The sequence below is a fragment of the Penicillium soppii genome (genome assembly GCF_028829465.1).
Source record: "Penicillium soppii strain IBT 18220 chromosome Unknown utg000006l, whole genome shotgun sequence".
Classification (NCBI taxonomy): Eukaryota; Fungi; Ascomycota; class Eurotiomycetes; order Eurotiales; family Aspergillaceae; genus Penicillium; species Penicillium soppii.
In genome coordinates, this window is record NW_026643236.1 from 2,231,509 (window position 1) to 2,252,581 (window position 21,073).

Genomic DNA, 21,073 nt, shown 5'->3' on the forward strand with positions numbered 1-21,073 from the left:
ATTTTGCGAACGTGTATAGAGCTCAAATCTACACGCCAACAAGACTCAGCCTGCATAGTGTGATTGAGGTACGAGTGTCACGTCTGGATGGGACTAGTATTGAATAACCAGCCGTGCCATCTCAAACTGGGTCAATTACACCGAGGCTGTGAAAGGTAGTTTTTAGGTCACTACTACCTTGAAGGGGGTACAATCATGATCTAAATGGCCAGTTAAAAATAGGCAAACTGAGGCACTTTGACATGGTGCACCTTCTGCTCGGAACGTGAAGAAGATGACCAATCGGTGTGATTGGACATTTGACAAACATGGTTGACCCCCTGTTAACATAAGCTGTAATTGATGTAATCATCTTTAGTGAGACAAATCTTTCGCATGAATGGTGATATAATAATTTCGGGTCGTAAATGATCGAAATTAGGCATCCCATTGTGCAGCAACGTCTATTTACATGAGTCGCGAATCGATCTATACTCTATAATACCTATCAGAAAAGAAAATGAAGACTTGTAGCCACATGACGACTCAAAAGCAGACGGCAATTGGACAATGGAATCACCAAGCCGGCAAGCGGGCGGTCTATTGGTGCAGGAACTGAATACGCTTGCTGTCCATGGTCAGGGGATCTGTCCCCCATGGATCATCTAGCCACATAGTCTTCTTGGGGCTCTTAACAGTAGGCTTGAACTGCGGCATCCGTTTCCATTAGGGTATTCAGTGCAAATGAAGTTCGCCCAGCAGTTGGTCATCTTGTTCTCGATAGCATAGTCCTCACTGTTCCAGGTGACGTTGGAATATCAAGCGTAGGGGATGTTGCTGAAGATATACCAGAGCTCGAACCCGTGGTAAGCACCCTCATCGCGGTTTTCGGCAGGTGCGTGGGTGAAATAGTAAGTATACACGTTGCTCTTGGCACCGCCAGCGGCCCAGTCGACGGCCCAGCACCAGGTGCCGACGCGGCTGAGATCACGGTAGAATTCCTTGGCGCTTTCTGATGCTTGAGTGCTGTTTGCGCCGGGGTACAAGAAAAAGAACTCACCAGAAAGGTCGCCGAACAGGTTGCTGTACAGCTTGAGGTAGTTGGATGCGGTATACCTGAGATCCGGGCTGGCACTGGACTCGTCCTTGTTGTTTCCAGTGAGAATGGGGATATCGGCATGAGTTGTTGCGCAACGCTCCCGAGTAGTTGTTAGGGAAGACATGGCCGTCGATATTGGGCCGCCACATAGGGGGTTCCATGAATATCACAGAGAGGCTTGCCAATTGAGTTCCTTGCCAAACTATGTCAGAAAGCGAATCATACTCGAGGAGAGACTCCATCGACACATTGCGCAGCTGGGCGATAGATTTCACATTCATTTCCTTCGGGAACTCCACTCCCTGCTTTTCAGCAGCTGCCTTGATACGATAGCTAGTGGCAACGGTTCTAGTCATGGGGCCGTGTGTTCCTCGTGCGCAACTTTTGGCAATGATGCCCTCCACGAGACCATTCGCCAACGGGCTCCACATCACATCAAGGGCAATAGCAGAACCAGCGGATTGGCTACCCACAATAATCTGATCAGGATCTCCACCGAACAGCTGAATGTTCTTGTTGACCCAGTGCAGAGCCGCTTGCTAATCAAGAATGCCATAGTTTCCAGAGCTATTCTGACTCGATTCGGCAGACAATTCAGGATGGACCAGGTATCCGAACGGACCTAATCGATAGTTGATGGTTACCACAATAATGTCCTTTTGCGCGAGACTGGTGCCATCGTAAGTCTTGACATCGCCAGAACCACCGGTGAATCGCTCACCGTATATCCAGAACAGCACTGGCAGCTCCTTGGTCGACATATCGGTCTGGTTCTTGTAGGCCGGTGTGGAGACATTGAGGTAAAGACAGTCCTCACTGGTAGTAGTCTTTCCACTGGAAAAAAATACCAGCATCGCTAATTGTTTGCGCGCATTGTGGCCTGAATTCGGTGACATTCAGCTTTCCCCATTTGGATGGGCCAGGGACTTGAGTCCAGCGGTTGGCACCTGTGGGAGGCTAGGCAAAGGGAATTTTTTTGTAGACGAAAGCCTTATCGCCTCCACGAAAGGGTGAGACTCCGCCGTTGATTGTACCGCAGTGAGTGTCGATAACTGCGGGGTTCAGGGCGGAAAGTAACTTCATGGCAGCTTTGAAAGAGTGAATGAGATAGGAAAACGAATCAATGAAGAGTAGAAAGAAATCATAAGTTCAAAATTGTGCAGAACACTCATGTTGCTATATTGAAACGTGCTTTTGATCCTACCTAGGGGATGGTACGCGACCACTGAGCAACGATCTACCATCTATCTTCCTCATCAGAGTCAATACATGATGATCACAGTTTGGGACCAATTCACACCTTCGCAACTTGTCTGGAATATACATTCTAGGCAAAGCCTTCGGATATAAATGTGGAGCCGCAGATCTTTTCGGGGTTATCAAATGCGTTGGGACTTAAATCGTAAGCCTTGGACTTGTTTGTTGGATTTTTGGTTAATGCGCATTGTTGGATAAATAGTGATGGATAATGGAGACTAAATATATATCCACTCAGAGAAATGGAAATGGATAGAGATAATGGATTGTCTATCTATGGCCTGGGATGCCCATATACAGGCATCCAGAGATGGCAAACAAAGAAATGCTCAAACAAGCGCTGGCAAATGATGGATAGTCCATCAAATAGTGATGACGTGACGAGCAGAGTTACATGAGAGAGGTTAAAAATCAAAGTGTCTATCAAAACGCTGTAGTCTATCGAATCTATTGCAATATTAAACTCAAGTCCGAGACTTGACCATTATTCGGATGATTCGATAACAATTCCAGAACTTTCATCAAACGAGACAACCAAAGTCTTCCACTTCGCCTGTCCAACTCCAAGTTTGTCATTGCCACTGACGAATCTCAAAAACCCGCCATGTGTAACAACGACAATGTCTGGCCGACTACTGCCCTTCAACTCCTGAAATTTCTCTTCCAGCCGACGCTGAATGCGAGCCCCGCGTAACTTCAAAGTTTCAGAGTCCTCCGCGTAAGGACCCTCCTTTTTGGGGAATATGGGATCCAAGTCTATCATTTTCCAGGGAAGATCATAGAATTCGGTGCGCAAAACTGAAATATCAGAGCCGGAGTCACATGGTCGAGCGGAGTGTGCCTGAATATCAGGCTCGAGCACAAGCTTGGCGCCATTTGGTATCCCTGCACCGGAGCCCTGAGCGTAATATTTTTCATCGATGGAATGCCGAAACCCTAGACGGGCTGTTTGAAGAGTGCGTCGAAGTGGAGATGCTAATACCAGGCCAACACTGTCCTTATGTGGGAAGTCCCGACATAAATCTTGAGATTGCTCAATGCCCCTTGCTGTCAATGGCGGGTCGTGTATGGTTGTATCGTGGCCTGGGTTATGGGTGCCTTCTGCGTGCCGGACAAGATGTAAACGGAATGACATTTTCGCTTGGACCGGTCGCTCAAGTTGTGATTGAACGAAGAGATATGACATAAGAACTGAAAAGACGCCGACTGTCACTCTGGTAATTATTTTCATTCAGTTTTCTGATTCTAGTCCTCGGGGAGGAAACGACACCTCGGATACCCCGAAGAGTACCCCGAAGCTTATATCCGAGCTTAATCGGACCTCTCTTCCATCTTCGGTAAATCAGCCGCAATGCACACTCGGAATAAAACTTTCTGGATGACGAGCATGGCGGATGAAAACACGCCATAATAGTATTGACCTTTTTTCTATCGTAAGTGAGACATCAAAGAACAACAAAGTTTATGTTGAATCGATTAGTTACAAAATAGTTGTATGTTAAAGATGGTTCTATATGTCACAGCCATCAAAATCACAAAGTCGAAGCTTTTCTAGCTCAGTACTGGTGCAAAGTAGACATCCAGCGACGAAGGAAGCCAATGCGCTTCTTGGACGCAGCGATTGGCACCGCACCGAAAGATTTACCCAGGTGCATAGCGGAGTAGTTGCTGGAGGACGCAGGGAAGTGAACCAAACCATCACCATTGGGGTTGCCGGTGCGGATGAAGTTGGCCCAATACTCAGACATCACAGATTCAATCTTGTAATCGGTAACATTCCAAGTAACATTGGAGTAGTCCGAGTAAGGAATGTTATTAAAGGCATACCAGATCTCAGCACCGTGGTAGGCACCGCCCTCTTCATCCTCAGCAGGAGCCTTTGTGAAGTAGTACACAAAGACATCACTCTTCGCGCCACCAGCAGCCCATTCAGCAGCCCACTCCCAGGTTCCAACGCGGGCCATATCAAGAAGCACAGCGTTGCTGTTATCACTTGCCTGGGTGTCCGTCTTGGCGGGGTAGAGAGAGAAGAACTCCGAAGAGTAGTTACCGAAAACCTTGGTCCATAGGGTCTTGTAGTCGGAGACAGTTGAAGCGCCTCCATCGTTCTCATTCTTGTTGTTACCGGTCATGATGGGCACATCGGCGTGGGCACCCAGGTTAAGAGACTCTCCATATCCGTGACGGAACACATAACCGTCGATCACGGGACGCCAGCGGGGGAGGTCCAGACCAGAGGTCAGAGAAGGCAGTGCCGTCAAAATAATCGTCTTCAACAAGCTGGCCCTCGCCGATAAGGTCGGCCATGGGGAGCTCTCGAAGCTCAGCAATCGAGGAGACGTTCATGGTCTTCAGGAAGGTGACACCGAAGTCCTCAGCAACACCCTTAGTGTTGTAGCTAGTAGCCACACTGCCAGTGGCAGGATCGTGAGGTCCACGAGCACCACTTTCAGCAATAACACCGTGAATCAAACCGCTGCTGAGAGGACTCCACATCATGTCCAATGCACTGGCAGATCCGGCAGACTGACCACCAACAGTGACCTGGCTAGCATTTCCACCGAAGTGGGCAATGTTGTCTTGGACCCAGCGAAGAGCAAATTGCTGGTCCAGAATACCGTAGTTTCCAGAGCTGTTGTGCCCAGACTCAATGGACAGGTCAGGGTGAGCAAGGAAACCAAAGGCACCGAGACGGTAGTTCATAGTAACAACAATGATATCCTTAGAGGCAAGACCGGTTCCATCATAGGTGATAACGTCTCCAGAGCCACCTTCAAAACGGCCACCGAAAATCCAAACGTAAACGGGAAGATTCTTGTTCTTAATCTCGGTGGCATCGGTGGTGTCGTAGGTCGGAGTCCAGATGTTCAAGGTCAAGCAGTCCTCGCTGGTTGAATTCTTGCCAGAAGAGAAGATACCAGCATCAGAGTATGGCTGGGCACACTGGGGACCGAACGCGGTGGCATTGAGTGTTTCAGTCCAAGAGTCGGGCTTTTTAGGAGGAGTCCAGCGTCTCGAGCCTGTAGGTGGTGCTGCATAAGGAATACCCTTGTACACGGTTACGCCATCTCGGAAAGGCGATTGACAGGTCCGTAATTGCTTTTAATGACCGGGAAATTGGCCGCCGCGGCGAGTGCTGGAGCAGCAAGAAGAACTTGAAGTAACTTCAACATTAGGGCTTGAAGATGTTCTTGATTGACCTTTGAGAGGTATAAACAAATTGAGAGGTGATCAGCAGGACTTTATGTAGTCCATGGATCACCCATGGCACAATTTTGGGACTGGAAATAGTCACTGAACATCAATAATGACGCGGACTATAGACCAAGCTCCGCGTGGAGCTCATATCGGACAATGTTTGTCTGTAGTTGGAACTGCCCCTGAGAGTATAGCTCTTGGCACGTATCTGTAGATTTTCACAGTGCGAGAGAGACCAACGGTTGCCGAATAAAAATGGGGCATGCATAAGGCCTCGACATATGCCGCGCGGAATTGCTACAGAAACATGATTATTCCGTGGGCTGCTGCTCGTCACTGTGGTCCGACCTAATCAAGAAGAATGAAGAGGAAATCCAATGAGGAAGCCAAAGCCGGGAAATGGATGCCGGATGTCCGAAATGCGCTAGTCCCAGTATGGAGACCTACACCGAAGTAAATATCATCCGCTTCTCGGCCAATAATGCGAAACTGGAAGGTTTCATGACGAGGGGTATATCTTGTGTCTTGATATTTCGAGACAATCTTTGATTAAATTTTGAAACGAAGTTAAACAAATATGCTGCTAAAATCTCTTATCCTTCCGATCATCGGCCTCGCAGTCTTGAGTACTGCCCACCCCGCTGAACATGAGAAACGCGATGAACCCACAAGACTGCAAAGGCGAGAATATCATTCTCGGCTTTTGGAAAGATACGGCGACTGCAATTTAAAGCTCGAAAAAAGTGGCGTGAACAAGCGTGCAGCCGCTCGCCGCCAGAATATCGTCGACGGACACCGGCGCCAGTTCCAACAGACATTATTTGACCCAACTCGCCCAGGTCCATATCCCGATTCAAAGATCAGCACCCCACATGATGATGTCGATCTTCCAGATCCTCTTCGCAAATCACATCTGGTAACCGACACGAGCATCACTCTGAACACCCCGGAATCCGTGTTATTTGCCGCCAATCGTACATGTGTGCTTAATCCCGAAGGAAAGGTCGGGCCGTTTTATGTTAGAGGCGAACATATTCGCTCAGATATTACGGACGGACAATTAGGTATTCCCATGATTCTCGACGCACAACTGATTGACGTCGAGACTTGTGAGCCACTAAGAGGTGCCTGGTGGGATATTTGGACCTGCAACTCAACAGGCGTCTACTCAGGCGTTTCCCAGCACGGCAATGGCGATGAGAGCGATACATCTAATCTCAATGCTACTTTCCTACGTGGTTTGCAAGAGACTGATGATGATGGCGTCGCCAAATTCCGAACTGTGTTTCCGGGTCACTATAATCACCGCACGACACATCTCCACGTCGTCACCCATATCGGAGATGTGACTCGACTCCCCAACAACACCGTCGTTGGCGGTACTGTTGCCCATATTGGGCAATTGTTCTGGGACCAGGATTTGATCGATGAAGTCGAGGCGACATATCCGTACACTACGAATCTCACGCCGATCACGCGCAACGTGGACGATGATTTGTTTCTGGAAGAAGTTGTTGCTACGACTTCTGATCCAGTTATCAACTATGTTAAGCTGGGTGATGATATCCAAGATGGAATCTTGGCTTGGATTTCTGTGGCTGTCAATCGATCCGCTAGTTTTGATCCTAGTTATAGCTACAAATTGACGCGGGGGGAGGGGTCGCTGAATCCGGCGGTGATAGCCCGATTTGAATATAGTCCTACATTTTTGTATTTTCGTGGTTTGGCAGAACTATTGAAAAATGCTTTACCTTCCACGCACTGTGAAAAAAGGTAGATGCTAGGAAACTACCCATGGACGTATAGAATAGCACATTAGGAAATCGCTTTGGTGTCTTCAACCTTGGAACTTCTCACAAGCATTGGGATACAATGGCTGTTCGCATTGCAAAATTATTTCGAGTCGCCATGCTGCTTTTTGGCATCTCTTTCCTTCACAAAATCACTCTCAAAGTCAAGTCCAGCATCTTGGCGTATTATACCATATCCAGAGGATGAATCCAGCGGACGTCCACCATGAGCGTCGGAAAAGTCCTTCGCTCGCATCATGTTCTCCAAGGCCACCTCAGCAACCCTCAGCCTCGTTCCGGCATCTTTTGCACAACTGATGCCGTGTTGAACATCTTTGATTCCTAGGTTCAAATTGGACCAAGGGGACGTGCCTAGAAGATAATATGAGCAAGAAATTATCATTTTGGTTTGCTCCTGGTGTGATCCTACCTTCTTCTGGCAGGTACACGCCCTGCGTCATGCGTGTAGAGTCAGAATGTGCCAAGCCTGGGAAATTTAACTCGAGCAATTTTTCAAGAGTACCGGTGCCGAGTTTGCTCTTTTCTGCTAAGACTTGGGCCTCTCCTATAATTTCCATTGTGCCGGCGACGATAAAGTTACTGCTTTATATTAGCATGTCTGTCCTTCAATGAACTAGGCTCGATATTACCCTAGAGTCTTGAGAAGACTGGCCTGTTCTGGCTGGTCCGACACAACCATCACATCACGGGCGATGACACCTTTCCCAAACGGCGCAACTATCTCCACGGCTTTACCTGGCCCAGCCATCGCCATCAATACCGAGCCACTCTCTGCAGCCGGTGTGGCTCCAAACACTGGTGCTAAAGTTGCATGTGAGAAATGTTTGAATGACATGGCTCGCGCTCCCGCTCACTCACCAGCAATGAAAGCAGCGCTTCGACTTTTCAATCTATCGCTCGTTTCTTTTGTGGTATTGGGGTGAACAGTGGTGGTGTCTACAAACACCTTTCCATCTAGCTTTTGCACATCCAAAATTTGATCAACAATGGAAATCAAGGCAGTGTCATCGCTCGTCTCGTGTTACTGTCAGCGATAAAAGGTCAATCGAAATATGGAAAGTGCGGTCCAAATCCTCTTTGAGGCTTTAATCCACTGTTTGATACTTACAGATATGAATATAATATCACATTCAGTGACAAGTCTCTCGATCGAGTCGCATCCACTGGCCCCAAGTGATACGAGTGGTGCACCACGAGATGCCGTTCTATTCCAAAACTTCAAAACCGGTCTCCCTTCTCGCAGCAAGAGCTTCTGAACATTTGTGGCCATCGCACATCCCATGCTCCCCAGACCTGACAGGATTATCAACAATGAGCATATCCAGATTGTTGTGTTTGACATACCTATCCATCCCACACCCCGGTATGTGGTTGATGCCATTGTATATACTCGGTGCAACAAGAGCGTTGATGCGTGTTCAAGTGCCAAAATCAAGCCCCATTGGCACTTTATATTGCACATTGATCGCAGAGAAAAAGCAAAAGTTTATATACCGTGGTGCTCGGATGTGAGCCGAGGGATGAGTCATCTAGTAATACCACCTACTAGACATGCGGGGAAATTGGGGTCAGATCCGCAACCCTAAAAGACAGATACATTTTGCGCAGAGGACCTATTATTCCCGGGAAAGAACCACGGCGCGAAGAGCTGCTTTGGGATTGACTGCAGCATGAGAAGTGGGATGACATCAACAAGTTGCTTGTTGGGCTCGGGCAGATGATTTGTTTGCCTTTTAAGAGGCGCTGTGGGGAGTGTTATCTTGTTGGGTCCGGCCTTTGTATGAATGAGTGAGATTACCTGGTTAAGGGCGGTGGTTAAGGAGAAGGATCGGACGTCGGCAGTGCTTAACCGCAAAGCAGAGGGAAAGCTGGTTTATCCCACGGGGATGAAGTAAGCCTGATTCTTCGCCCATTGGATGAAGAAACTTTCAAAAATTCGTCACTTCCTTATTAATAATGGCTCTGTTTTTAATTAGTTTCATCAACAAGGTGAAAGGGTCAGAGGCCACCAGGGATTGCGTTGGCTGGGCATCATAAGTGAACAGAGACACGACGGAGCTTTCCGTGGCCGCAAGACCTAACAATATCAGTTTTATCAACTTCTGGAAACTCATTATGATGATCTTATTTAGAGAGAGAAAATAAGGATTATCTCTCCCTTGTGAATAGAGAAAGAGGAAATTTGGTAAGTGATCGTCGCCGGCGGGTTCAAGGCCCAAATGGGGACAAGTTTGGCTGGGGGGCCAGACAAAAGAGATAGGGGGCCTGAAGGAACACAACAGACGAACACAGGAGGATATCAAGGATCTTTTGTTAAATGCGGCTAAAAGTTCAAAATGCGTAGCGCTTAGAACAATAAAATTCCTAACTTCCACAAAACAGAACCCATTTTGTGCATATTCTACATTACGGTATCTTTAACAGGATGCAACAACATCGGAGGCAAGCACATCGATCGATTCTCTCTCTTCCACTGCAAACAGTCAGTCCAACTCACACAAAAGAACTAAAAGTACCATTATGCTTACCTCTTCAACCTCACCATTCCCCAACCAAGCCTGATAAAGCCTGCCCGAAAAGTCCGAGTCAAACATATAGGTCATATTCTTCAAGATATCATGAGCCAAATCCCAAGTCCAAATACTATCCTGACCAGCACTAATATACCCAGGCAGATTGGTATTAGCACGACGATCCAGCTCCACAGGATCCCATTCATGAGCATGGTAAACAGGCTGCGGGATCTGCACAGCCTTCAAACCATGATACAGAGCCATCGACGCGGGCGTCATCTCCGACACCAGACTCAGGCCCTCATCAACTAAATTCTCGTGCATGATCTTCAGCACGCGCGCAGACAGTCGGGACATTGCCACAGGAGATGCGCGGCGGGGAATGGATGGTCCTTGGATGAAATTGTAGATTATTTCGCGGTACGGCCAGTCTGTGTTTTGCGGGTTGAATTGTGGTAGCCAGGTTATTACATCTGCTTCTTCGCCAATGCCCCAAGTTGAGGTTTCGTTATTGGATGGTTTGCGTGGTGGAATGGGTGAGTCGCTTGAAACGTTTAGGCCTTCTACCGGGACTGGACCCCATATTGTCTTGCGGTCGATCATGCTAGCGTCTACCATTTTGGTGAAGTTATCCCATGTTCCGTGGATAGAGGGGATATAAAAGTAGGAGTTTCGTTCCCAGAGATTTTGGCGAGGCTGTTTCTTTGCGAAGGCGGTTGCTTGCTCGAGTAAGTGATAATGGTGTCCGGTGTACCGGGAATCCATCTCGAATTGCCAAATGTAGTCGTATTGTGGGTGGAGTTGTGAAAAGATTTGCACTGGTTGAAAATATTGGAACATTGCCCTAATCTCTTGTTAGTGTTGTGGTATTTCCATGAGAAGATAGAACTTCGTACTGATGTGCCTCAATCAACGGATACCAATTTTTCAAGATCTCCATATTGAAATAAACCGCAAGACCACGAAGTTCTTCTGGAAGTTCTTTTTTCAATTCTTCGATACTGGCCTTGTCCGCAGAATCAGGCAATATCTCGTCGTGTGCGTCGATCAATAGTATGACTTCGTACTCTGCACCTGATAGTAAGGACAACTCCATGATCATGGCGCGGATGTTAAGGATATCATTTTCCGTGTACTCCTTTCCAAGCCAGGAGCGTAGGATGACTACTGATCTGGGATGGGCCCGAGTTGGAATACCTTCTTTAGTATATCTCTGGCGTTTCTGATTCATATGGCTTTCTCCATTGACATTTGCATTTGGAGGTTCGTCAATTTCGCCCTCTTCATTTTTCACTTCTGGTTGAGGATCTTTGTGGAGTGTAACTCTCTTGTCTGCGGGGTTCAGCATGTTATACCGATCGTAGTTGTTCTCCAAACAGATCTGCTGCAAGTCAGCCCAATTGACACCATCCCAATCCTCATTTATGAAACTTGGGATTTGAGATGTGCCATTTGCTGGGCCTCTGACTTGGTAGCCATATGCGCCATACCGGGACTGGGGGTCAACACAGAGACTCGCATCGAGACTCCATGGCTCATAGCCACCAAATATCGGGGCAGGGAATTCTGAATGCAATCAGTATGCCGGAAGCCAACGATTTTCATGATGATCAGTTCGTCGTGGGTCACAAACCTGACTGGTTCCATTGGTAGCCCGTCATGGCCGTGCTCTCGTCCCTGAAATTAAGAATCCCTCCCCCAGGTCCAATACAAGGTCGATAACGCCCTCTCCATGTGACCCTCCAAGACGAGCTGTTGTACTCCGGGTACGGATAACGAGGATCCAATGGTAAGCCAGAGTCAGGGCCGACTTTTCCAACACGCAGTGGCACGGTGTGCTCGCCTAGTCGAGGAAAAAAGACAACCGTCGCAAAGATAAAGCAGCATGCGATCAGAATCATATTGCGTTTCAGCACTCCTATCTCTGACCCGGCTTTGAATACCATTGCGAGAGGGTCTATCAAACCTATCTTCGCCATCAACTGATGAACACCATCTAATACGCCCAACGTCGCTTTCCAGTAGTATGTGCCTGGAGCCATCACGTGCGAAATTCGACGGCTGCATGGAGGATAAAGTTGCGTGTCATGCGACGCGGGAAAATATGGGGGCCACGAGTTGCGCGCTAATCGTGATCGCCGCGAATCACATAAATGGAGGTCCACATCTCGGAGCTACCGGTTACAACGTGCAATACTGTAGGTGTTATGGATGATATTTTACTTGAACAAGAGGTATACATGTAATTGGGATAGAATCCCGATAAATAGCATTAAACTTCAATCACAAATTTTTGAGGGCCTATACATGGGACATATCCAAACCAAACGCCCGGAAAAGCACTATCTAACATGCACAATTCAAGTTTTAGTTCTTCTTGTCAGCCTTCTCGCCCTTCTCGAGCTTACGGCGCTTAGAACGCAGCTTGGCAGACTCATCAGCAGTCTTCTTGTTCGAGTACATCATCTTCTCGAGCAGCTTGCGCTTCTTCCGGCTCATCATCATCTTCTGTCTCTCGAGCTCTTCGTCTTCGCTACGCTTCTTGGCAGCAAGCTTCTTGCTCTTAGCAGACTTCTTCTTGGAGGCCTCGTCAGCAGCAGCGGCAGAGGAGAACGGCAGGCCGGCGGCTTCGGCCTCGAGCTCCTTCTGGTGCTGAGTGCGGGCGGCCTCATCTTCAGACTCGGACTCAGATGCGGCTCCCTCTTCGAAGCCACCGAAGTCCTCATCTTCATCGGACTCCTCCTCGCTCTCGTCATCGTCGGTGCCGGCGACATCCATGCCTCCGTCGACAGACTCTGCATCGGACTCCTCGGCCTTCTCCTCGATAGCGGGCTCATCCGCCATCTCCTCGTCGCTGTCGGATGCCTCGGCGGCAATCTCAGCCTCATCTTCCTCTTCCTGCTCGGCCAGGGTGGCGCGCGGGTCGTAAGCGCCGCGGGAAGCCTTGACCCAAGGGCTCAAGTGAGGAGGGAGAGTGGTGCCGGGAGCGTAAAGATCAGCACGCAGGAGCTTTCCCTCGTTAATGCAGTCCCAGACCCACTGGGGCTGGATGTAGGTGCGGCCGGGAATGCGGGATCCGGGGCGAACCTGGACGGCGCTCTCATCAGCAGCGGGGATGGCGGGGAGAGATTCTTGAGGAAGCTGGGGGCGGTCGACAATCTGGTGAGTGATGCGGGGGTCGGTCTCGTCGTGGGTGAAGGCTCCATCGCCAAGCACGGAGGCCCAGCCAACGCGCTTGCAGCCGAATGAGCGCAGGATGAATTCCAGGGGGGCCTTGGGAGCCTCACGGGAAATGTAGAACACGAAGGGGGAGAAGAGAGCACCGGCCTCGCTGCCGCTCATTGAGGGCTGGGGGAGAACGTCGGCTTCAGGGGCGGCAGTCTCGAAGTGGTCGATGGCATCGTTCGTCTCTTCGGTGGTGTCCATAGCTTGATCGTCGGTGCTCTGGTCCAATCCGGCCTTCTTAATAACCTTGTCCACCTTGGCTTGGAGCTCCTTGGAAACTTCCTTGTTGGAGTTTCCGTTGGTCTGGGCCTTGCCGGCTTCGAGAGCCTTGGGCACCTCACCAACTGTGCGGCCCTCGAGGGTGAAAGCGGCCAACTCGGCACCGTTCTCATCACTGCGGGTATCGAACTTAGGGGGGTAGCGCAATCCAATTCCGGAGTAGAGACGGAAGTTGACGAAGCCCAAAAGGGTGGTGTAGAAGTCGACGAAGGTGGCCATGATACGGTAATCGACGTCGCCATTGACACGCTGCACGAAACGATAGGGAACCAACCACATGATATCTTGACCCTGGATAGTAGCCTGGTAGTAGATACCCTTGATGGAAAGGAATGATTTGCGCAGAGAGTTGGTCATGATCAAGTAGTGCTGGAACTCATGGCAAAGGCGCTGGCAGAGCGCAACGGTCTTAGAGGGAACATGGTCGGTGGAGGGAAGGGTAGCGAAGAGGAAAAGAAGAGAAAGCGCATCGTCAAGATCACGGAGGGCATCGATAAAAGTCGGGTAACGTTCTTTAATGACATGGTCCAAAGTGAGTCTTGGGGCGTGGTTCTTTTCTAAACGGGACGCATCGCTGACTTCTCCACGGCCGAGGGAGCGGGCAATCTTCTTTGCAAGAGCCTTCTGGTCACGGAACTTGTTCAGGAGGGGCTCGTGCAACAGATACTGAATATCCTTAGTGTAATAGAAGGTGGTGTTGGGAGTTGAGGTCTTGGAGGCCTTCTTCTTATTACGGGGCTCGCGAGGGTAGATACCTGATATCGAGGATCTTGTTAACTTTGCGATTCAGATGAAACATTCAAAGAAGGAGTAATTACCCTTGAAAATGCAAAGTCGACGGAAATCCGGTAGAGAGATCTGAAGTTTGCGCACGGCCTGAGTTCTGGTAATGTAGTTCTTGGCTGAGCCAGAGGTGCCTAAAGGGCATTAGCAGAAGTCAATTGAACTAGCATCAAAATCAAGCATACCCTTCTTCTTAATTCTCGCCATGATGAAAAGTGGTCAGGTCAGTAAATCCAATCGGCTGCTGATAAGAAGAAGAAAATTTCTTGATAATCTTTTTTTTTTCTTCCGCAACATAGTGGTCCGTGCACCGAAGGCGGAGAGCGTTGTCCAGGGTCAAAGAGAGAACAACTGGAATCTAAACAACCTCCAATTTCCCTAAAATGGCTATAGACAGGCGGAAGGTTGTGGTTTTTGGCGCAGCCTTTGTGCTGCGCTTACTTCTCACATGTTTATTTCCTTCTTTGCCCGATTTATTAACTGGGAGAGTCGAAGTGTCAACACCCGTCAATAGCTTCAAGCGCCGTACGTGTCTCCGAGCATTGACTCCGCATTCAGTGAAACTAACCAACGTATAGTCCAAGAAGGCTTGTTTTTATACATTGGAAATGTCTCGCCTTATGACGGCGGTGTCTTCCACCAGGTTCGTGGATTCAGTTTCCTTCCACGATCTGTTCCCAGAATTGACAATGCCATTCGATGATCTAGGCCCCGCTCCTACTACCATTGTTTGCTCTACTTCCAGATGCGAAGAGCTTTCCCTTACCCACCGCCATTTTCTACTTTTTTAGTGGACCTTTTGAATGCCCATGCCTTGGTCACAATTTCTGAATCTAGTCAATCTGTCAAGTCAAGACTACACACAGCTGTTCGGCAGCACGTGCGATGGGATGGAGTTTCCGTAGCTGCATGGTATGTGCAACCTCAATGTTCTGTCTTTTATACCATGATTCTTACTCGAATAGGTTCTTGTTCAATCCCTTCACGATTGCGACATGTTTAGCGCGGTCAACAAGCGTGTTCACCACATCTGGAATCCTATTTGCTGTCTCCAATGCAGTCGGGGGGAACAGTATCAATGCCATGCTAGCCCTAGGATTCGCCTTTTACCTGTCTCTTTACCCTGCGCTGCTATTCATCCCGCTGGTTCTACTCTGTTATGATCTACGCGCGCAAGGGCCCAACCCTCCCAAAATCGCTATCTATGTCGTCCAGCACGGTGGTCTGCTCCTGGCTAGTATTGCAGGGCTTCTCGGTCTGTCCTATTTAATCACCGGCAACTTTTGGGAGTTCATCTCGGCGACATACGGTTTCCACCTGCTGGTTCCAGACTTAACTCCCAATGTTGGTCTGTGGTGGTACTTCTTTATCGAGATGTTTGACTCGTTCCGAGAGTTCTTCATTGGTGTCTTCTGGCTTCACCTGGCTAGCTATGTCGGGGGTCTTACAGCTCGCTTCCAGCGACAGCCTCTGTTTGTAATTGCTTCGCTTTTGGGTGTCTTCGCCATCTTCAAGCCATACCCTAGTATCTCAGATGCGTCGTTGTTCTTTGCAATGTTGCCGTTGTATCGGCACCTTTTCCCATGTGAGTGGTTGCGATCGCCGATTTCCCTGGATGCCCAATATCTAACTATGCGCAGTGATGAGATACACCTTTTTCGCTATCTCGGCGATTCTATACTCAAGCCTGCTCGGCCCCGCTTTCTACCATCTCTGGATCTACGCAGGATCCGGAAACGCCAATTTCTTTTACGCCATCACCCTAGTATGGAGTCTCGGCCTCTCGATCTTGCTAGCCGATACAGTCTTCGCCGCCCTCCGAGACGAATGGGAACAAGAAAATCCCGAAAAGCAAGGCGCCGAAGTGAGACAGGTGTAACTTACATCGAATTTTTGCATATCCCAGTCCTCATATTACTAGCATTGAAACAAATCAAATCATTTCAACCTCTTAGACAATATCATATAATCAACCTCCTTAATGGTCCCATTCCGCAACTTCCGCGGGCGAGGCGAGTACTCATCAACACCATAGCCAAGCCTCTCATAAAAGCCCCTCGCAACGGCATTCGACTTAAAAACTGTCAACATAGCCTTCTCCAATCCGACAGCCCGACCAATCCCCTCCATCCGCCCCATAAGCCACTTCCCGACGCCCCGCCCCCGGGCCATCGGCGACAGGTGAATCTCATAGCAATACATAACCTCCTTCCCATCCTCGTAAGTAACCATGAAAGACGAGAACCCAAGAACGTCCCGAGCCGAAGATCCCGGCTCATCGGTTCCGGTCGGGATGTTTTCGCTCGCGCTGCCGCTGCCGCTGCGCACAATCAGGTACTTCATGTCTGGGAGTTTCATCTCTTTACGCTTTTTTACACGTGACCAGCCTTCGCTGGAGGCTGTGTATGCTTCGCTAGATGTTTGCTCGATGAGATCTAGACATGCCTCTAGGTCTGTGGTGGAGATCGTTGCTGCGGAGTAGATGTCCACGACTGGCGTTGGTGGGGTTTGCTGGTCTGGACTGTCTTTCTCCGAAGACGCATTTTCTGAGAGTGCTGGTACGTATTGCGCGATGAAGTCGCGTACTGACAATGCGTTGGTTTGCTCGATGAGTGGGAGTGCTGAGTGATGGCGTTAGCACATGAGACATGAGACTTTCTGCCACAATTCATGGCGGATTGATATATTTTTGCATGTTTTGGGACCTTGAGGTGGCTGTGTATGCTTGATTTTGCTGTGGTGCGGTTGTTATTTACCTTTGCTGGAGACGCGTCGGGTGGACGGTTTGGTTCTTTTGGCCTTTGATTTGGTGACTCGATTGTCCTTCACGAATGATGACATGTTGGTAGAATTTTCTCTCAAATGATTATAATTATTGTACTCTGGTTATAGGTTTGGGATTGAGTTTAGGATATTTCAATGAATAAGTTCACAAATCGGCAAAAGCAAGTTGTGTGGCCAGGTGGCAGTGCGACGTTGTGGGCTTTATCCACTGAAGTATGTAGTTCTCCTTTCACTCTTCCAAGCCACGGAGGTTGTAACCTTATAATCATGAAGCTTTTTCGAATATCAGAACGCATCAATCATTTTGAACTGCTCCAGTACTTAATAAAGGCGATAACTCCTTTTGTACAAAGAGTTCAATCAGTGAGATATATATACGGGAATAATGGGGTTGATTTCATCCAGTATCTATGATATCGTTCCTCAATTAAGCAATTAATTAGCTCTCTGAGATGCAGCATGCTCTTCAGCACGTCGCTCAGCTTCAGCAGCTCCCAGCTCCTCGAAAACATCAACACCCCAGCGGAAAGGATAGTTGTATCGTGTGTTCTTATCAAGCTTGTTAAGAGCCGCGAACTCTTCATCGGGAATCACGAAGTCTATTTAACCTATTAGATCGAGTACTTACCCAATTTAAAAAAAAATCTAAGGGTTGAATGAAAGCATACCTTGAAAGTTGCTCTCAATTCGTGATGGCGTAACACTCTTGGGTAATACTGCGGAGCCTCGCTGGATAGCCCAAGAAATAAGAACCTGGGCAGGATCCTTGTTGAGCTTCTTAGCGATATCTTCTACAACCGGGTCATTGACGACACTAGGGTTATATATCAGCGATATCATCCTGGACAAATAAGTTGTTCATCGGGGTACTTACCGAGGCAATTCGTAGATATTGTTACCAAGCGGGGAATAAGCAACAGGGAGAATATTCTGCTCCTTCAGGTAAGAGAAAAGCTCCGGCTGCAGCAAGTAAGGATGGGCCTCAATCTGGTTAGCAGCGGGAGGAATCTGAGCCGTCTTTAGTAGCTCCTTGGTCGCTGCAATGGTAAAATTACTGATTCCAATGCTTCGGATCTTACCCGCCTTGACGAACTTTTCAAGGGCGGCCCAGGTCTCGGAGATCGGAACATCGGCTAGGCGGAACCGCTTCGTCACCGGGTCTGTTGGCGTGAGAGTTTCGTTGGTGTGTGCGAAAGCGACGGGCCAGTGGATCTTTTGGGGGAAGTCGGTCAACGTTTAGAGATTAAAATTGGGAAACTCTGAAGGAACTGACCAGGTAAAGATCCAAGTAGTCGGTCTGGAGGTCCTTCAATGTTTTGTTGATGGCCTCCTCCACGTGGTCAGGGTGGTGATGAGTGTTCCACAGCTTGCTGGTGATCTAGAAAGTGATGGAAATGTAAGTTACTATCAGTATAATGGATATTTTGAGGCTTCACTGACAAAGATCTCCTCGCGAGGAACACCGGACTTCTTCCAGCCGTTTCCTACTTCGTTCTCGTTTTGATAACATGCAGCCGCATCAATGTGACGATAACCCTTGCGAAGGGCAGTTTCGACGGCATTTTCAACTTCATGAGGTTTAGAAAGCTGAACAAAATTAATTTAGCCATAGGATCAGTTAGTGTTGGAAGCTTGCATACCCAAGTTCCGAGACCGACCGCGGGGATCTCGTATCCCGAGTTGAGCTTGAAAGTTCGTCCAAGAGACATGATGTAGAAATTGATGAACCCAAAGCTGGTCGTGAGGTTAAGGATACAGAATAGTTGCCGACACAAACGAGGGATTGGCAACTATTTATGTCGCTTTTACCCCTCCCCCGCTAAGATCTTTATTGCGACATGGTTTTGTGTCGATCTCGCGCCATCGGCAAATCTACAGGTACTTTGTCTTTATTGAGTGATTGAGTGATTGAGTGGATAAAACTATGCGCGATATTAGCTCTAAATTGCACAATTGGGTCAAGCTCCGTAGGGCCCACTTGCTACGTTTTAGCCTCGTCTCTATACTTCGCTATTTGGATAACCGTGATCGTCTTGCAAGTTTCGATCGAACATGAATATAGAGGCTGCTATAGTGCTCGCATAAATTTTAACTGATAGTAACAGAAAAAAGAGCATAATAAAAAAAAGTAGGTTTTGTAGTTCTCCTATTGATTGTGACGCGCGTGTTGTGAGCAATTTTGGTCTGCGATTGTGAAGTTTGCCCAAGTCTATACCAAGTCTTTTTGCAATTGAGGAGTACATCTTTGCAGGCCTAGCGTCGAAGATATGGACGCGCATGGAGTCAAACAATCTGTAACCAAAGATGAGTCTTGATGTGATATTCCGGCCAAAAAGATTTCAGATAAGTAAACAAGCGACGTTTTCGCAATTGAGTATCAGCGAGCTTCGAAGATATTGAACCCCTACAACCTACAATACCACAGGGTTCAACTCTCATCTACTATATACAAAAACAAAGAGCATCTAATAGGATTGTTTGTTTCTTAATAATCTTGTCGTCATGTGGAACCAAAAGCGGATCGCCTACGTCAGGGTCCTCGATGATATAAACTCTTCCTCATCCCTCCATATTGAACTTGTGTTGTAAAAATATCTGTCCAAATCCTCCGTAATCAATCGAAAATATCAACATGTCTCCTTCAAACATGAAACAATGGATTGTCCAAGATAAAGAGCACGATCTCGACGGCCTGGTCTTTAAGGATGCTGCTGTCCCGAAAGTGGGTGAGAATGAAGTGTTGGTGAAACTTCAAGCCGCGTCATTGAATTACCGCGATTTGATTATTCCAAAGGTAAGGGTGAAAATTGCGAATTTCAAGTTTCAGCATTCGTCAAAACATAGACCCGCGACCACTAACGCCTTCCATTTATGAAAGGGCACATATCCATTTGCTCTCAAATTCCCGGTAGTCCCAGGCTCTGATGGCGCCGGTGAAGTTGTCGAAGTGGGATCCAAGGTCGCTGAGTTCAAGAAGGGCGACCATGTCGCAACCCTCTTCAACCAGGGCCACCAATATGGCGAGATCGACTCGCACGCCGCGACTACTGGCTTGGGTGGTGTAATCGACGGTACTCTTCGCGAGTATGGCGTGTTCAATGAACAGGGTCTTGTCAAGGCTCCGGCCAACTTGACTGCCCTCGAGGCTAGTACCTTGTCATGCGCGGCGCTGACCGCTTGGAACGCGCTATATGGCCTGAAGCCATTGAAGCCCGGGCAGGTGGTTCTTGTTCAGGGAACTGGAGGTGTCAGCATGTTTGGACTGCAGGTAAGAATGGAAGCTATATTTCCAGATCGGAATCAGCAGTGCTGATGATGATGTAGTTCGCCAAGGCTGCAGGCGCGACAGTGATTGCGACAACCTCTTCTTCCGAGAAGGCCGAAAAGCTCAAGAAGCTTGGTGCCGACCACATCATTAACTACAAGACTGACTCCAACTGGGGTGATGCTGCTCGCAAATTGACTCCTGGCGGAGTTGGCGTGGATCACATCATCGAAGTGGGCGGCAGCGGGACTCTTCAGCAGAGCTTCAAGTGCGTGAAGCTGGAAGGAATTATTAGTGTGATTGGATTCCTCGGAGGCGTGGACCCAAAGACTCAGCCATCTATTTTGGAAACACTAACTCACATCTGCACTGTGCGTGGTGTTTATGTTGGTAGCAAAGCCCTTATGAGGGATATGGTTCGAGCCATCGAGGCCAATGATATCCACCCTGTTGTGGATGACAAGCTATTTAACCTTGACCAGGCCAAGGAGGCTTATGAATACATGGTGAGTGGGCTATTCGTGATTCCTCTTAAATTGGTTGAATGCTGACAGTGTGAAACAGTGGGCCCAGAAGCACTTCGGCAAGTTGACCATCAAGATCAACTAATAGTCAGCATAGTTGTCTATCTGTGTAGGTTTTCAAATTGAATACCGTCTCAAAAGTTTTCGAATAAACAATATACTAAGCTTTAATGGTGGGGATCTGCAACGCTTAAATTGGCGGGCGATCAATAATCGTCATTCTAATTACGCGTCCTCTATTTCTTTAGACCCGTCGGAGCTGTTCTACTCCGCTGACACATCGTTGAGATCTTGTATTTCGCTATAAGATGCATGTCATTCTTGGCGTAGTTGAATATTTATAGTTATTTTCTACA

General features: G+C 48.3%; 11 protein-coding genes across 11 annotated transcripts; 3 read left to right on the forward strand and 8 right to left on the reverse strand.

Annotated features, from left to right (window-relative positions):
* Positions 1–797: 797 nt before the first annotated feature.
* On the reverse strand, positions 798–1,974 carry N7529_008197 (Carboxylesterase type B; the record flags this gene model as incomplete). The annotated part of the gene is made up of 3 exons (XM_057243724.1): positions 798–1,175; positions 1,249–1,617; positions 1,684–1,974. 3 exons carry the CDS (start codon positions 1,972–1,974, stop codon positions 798–800), a joined length of 1,038 nt encoding a protein of 345 aa, XP_057095262.1.
* Positions 1,975–2,819: 845 nt separating this feature from the next.
* Positions 2,820–3,470, reverse strand: N7529_008198 (phosphoglycerate mutase family protein; the record flags this gene model as incomplete). Its single annotated transcript, XM_057243725.1, has 1 exon — positions 2,820–3,470. The coding sequence occupies one exon, from the start codon at positions 3,468–3,470 to the stop codon at positions 2,820–2,822; it is 651 nt and encodes a 216-aa protein (XP_057095263.1).
* A 421-nt stretch (positions 3,471–3,891) lies between these two features.
* N7529_008199 (carboxylesterase/lipase family protein) lies at positions 3,892–5,508 on the reverse strand (the record flags this gene model as incomplete). The annotated part of the gene is made up of 3 exons (XM_057243726.1): positions 3,892–4,505; positions 4,543–5,383; positions 5,446–5,508. The coding sequence occupies 3 exons, from the start codon at positions 5,506–5,508 to the stop codon at positions 3,892–3,894; spliced, it is 1,518 nt and encodes a 505-aa protein (XP_057095264.1).
* Positions 5,509–6,110: 602 nt separating this feature from the next.
* Positions 6,111–7,310, forward strand: N7529_008200 (intradiol ring-cleavage dioxygenase; the record flags this gene model as incomplete). Its single annotated transcript, XM_057243727.1, has 1 exon — positions 6,111–7,310. One exon carries the CDS (start codon positions 6,111–6,113, stop codon positions 7,308–7,310), a length of 1,200 nt encoding a protein of 399 aa, XP_057095265.1.
* Positions 7,311–7,426: 116 nt separating this feature from the next.
* N7529_008201 (NAD(P)-dependent oxidoreductase) lies at positions 7,427–8,725 on the reverse strand (the record flags this gene model as incomplete). The annotated part of the gene is made up of 6 exons (XM_057243728.1): positions 7,427–7,695; positions 7,754–7,923; positions 7,974–8,145; positions 8,203–8,359; positions 8,453–8,637; positions 8,689–8,725. 6 exons carry the CDS (start codon positions 8,723–8,725, stop codon positions 7,427–7,429), a joined length of 990 nt encoding a protein of 329 aa, XP_057095266.1.
* Positions 8,726–9,745: 1,020 nt separating this feature from the next.
* On the reverse strand, positions 9,746–11,899 carry N7529_008202 (DUF3405 domain-containing protein; the record flags this gene model as incomplete). The annotated part of the gene is made up of 4 exons (XM_057243729.1): positions 9,746–9,817; positions 9,873–10,701; positions 10,754–11,423; positions 11,491–11,899. 4 exons carry the CDS (start codon positions 11,897–11,899, stop codon positions 9,746–9,748), a joined length of 1,980 nt encoding a protein of 659 aa, XP_057095267.1.
* A 325-nt stretch (positions 11,900–12,224) lies between these two features.
* nop7 (mRNA-binding ribosome synthesis protein NOP7) lies at positions 12,225–14,351 on the reverse strand (the record flags this gene model as incomplete). The annotated part of the gene is made up of 3 exons (XM_057243730.1): positions 12,225–14,116; positions 14,180–14,278; positions 14,330–14,351. 3 exons carry the CDS (start codon positions 14,349–14,351, stop codon positions 12,225–12,227), a joined length of 2,013 nt encoding a protein of 670 aa, XP_057095268.1.
* A 176-nt stretch (positions 14,352–14,527) lies between these two features.
* On the forward strand, positions 14,528–16,023 carry N7529_008204 (GPI-anchored transamidase subunit GAB1; the record flags this gene model as incomplete). Its single annotated transcript, XM_057243731.1, has 5 exons — positions 14,528–14,669; positions 14,723–14,787; positions 15,022–15,056; positions 15,110–15,729; positions 15,785–16,023. The coding sequence occupies 5 exons, from the start codon at positions 14,528–14,530 to the stop codon at positions 16,021–16,023; spliced, it is 1,101 nt and encodes a 366-aa protein (XP_057095269.1).
* Positions 16,024–16,082: 59 nt separating this feature from the next.
* On the reverse strand, positions 16,083–16,985 carry N7529_008205 (N-terminal L-serine N(alpha)-acetyltransferase NAT4; the record flags this gene model as incomplete). Its single annotated transcript, XM_057243732.1, has 2 exons — positions 16,083–16,765; positions 16,901–16,985. The coding sequence occupies 2 exons, from the start codon at positions 16,983–16,985 to the stop codon at positions 16,083–16,085; spliced, it is 768 nt and encodes a 255-aa protein (XP_057095270.1).
* Positions 16,986–17,363: 378 nt separating this feature from the next.
* Positions 17,364–18,637, reverse strand: N7529_008206 (uncharacterized protein; the record flags this gene model as incomplete). The annotated part of the gene is made up of 6 exons (XM_057243733.1): positions 17,364–17,527; positions 17,597–17,742; positions 17,803–18,140; positions 18,202–18,306; positions 18,369–18,515; positions 18,569–18,637. The coding sequence occupies 6 exons, from the start codon at positions 18,635–18,637 to the stop codon at positions 17,364–17,366; spliced, it is 969 nt and encodes a 322-aa protein (XP_057095271.1).
* A 923-nt stretch (positions 18,638–19,560) lies between these two features.
* Positions 19,561–20,802, forward strand: N7529_008207 (zinc-dependent alcohol dehydrogenase family protein; the record flags this gene model as incomplete). Its single annotated transcript, XM_057243734.1, has 4 exons — positions 19,561–19,722; positions 19,807–20,196; positions 20,253–20,699; positions 20,758–20,802. The coding sequence occupies 4 exons, from the start codon at positions 19,561–19,563 to the stop codon at positions 20,800–20,802; spliced, it is 1,044 nt and encodes a 347-aa protein (XP_057095272.1).
* Positions 20,803–21,073: the final 271 nt, after the last annotated feature.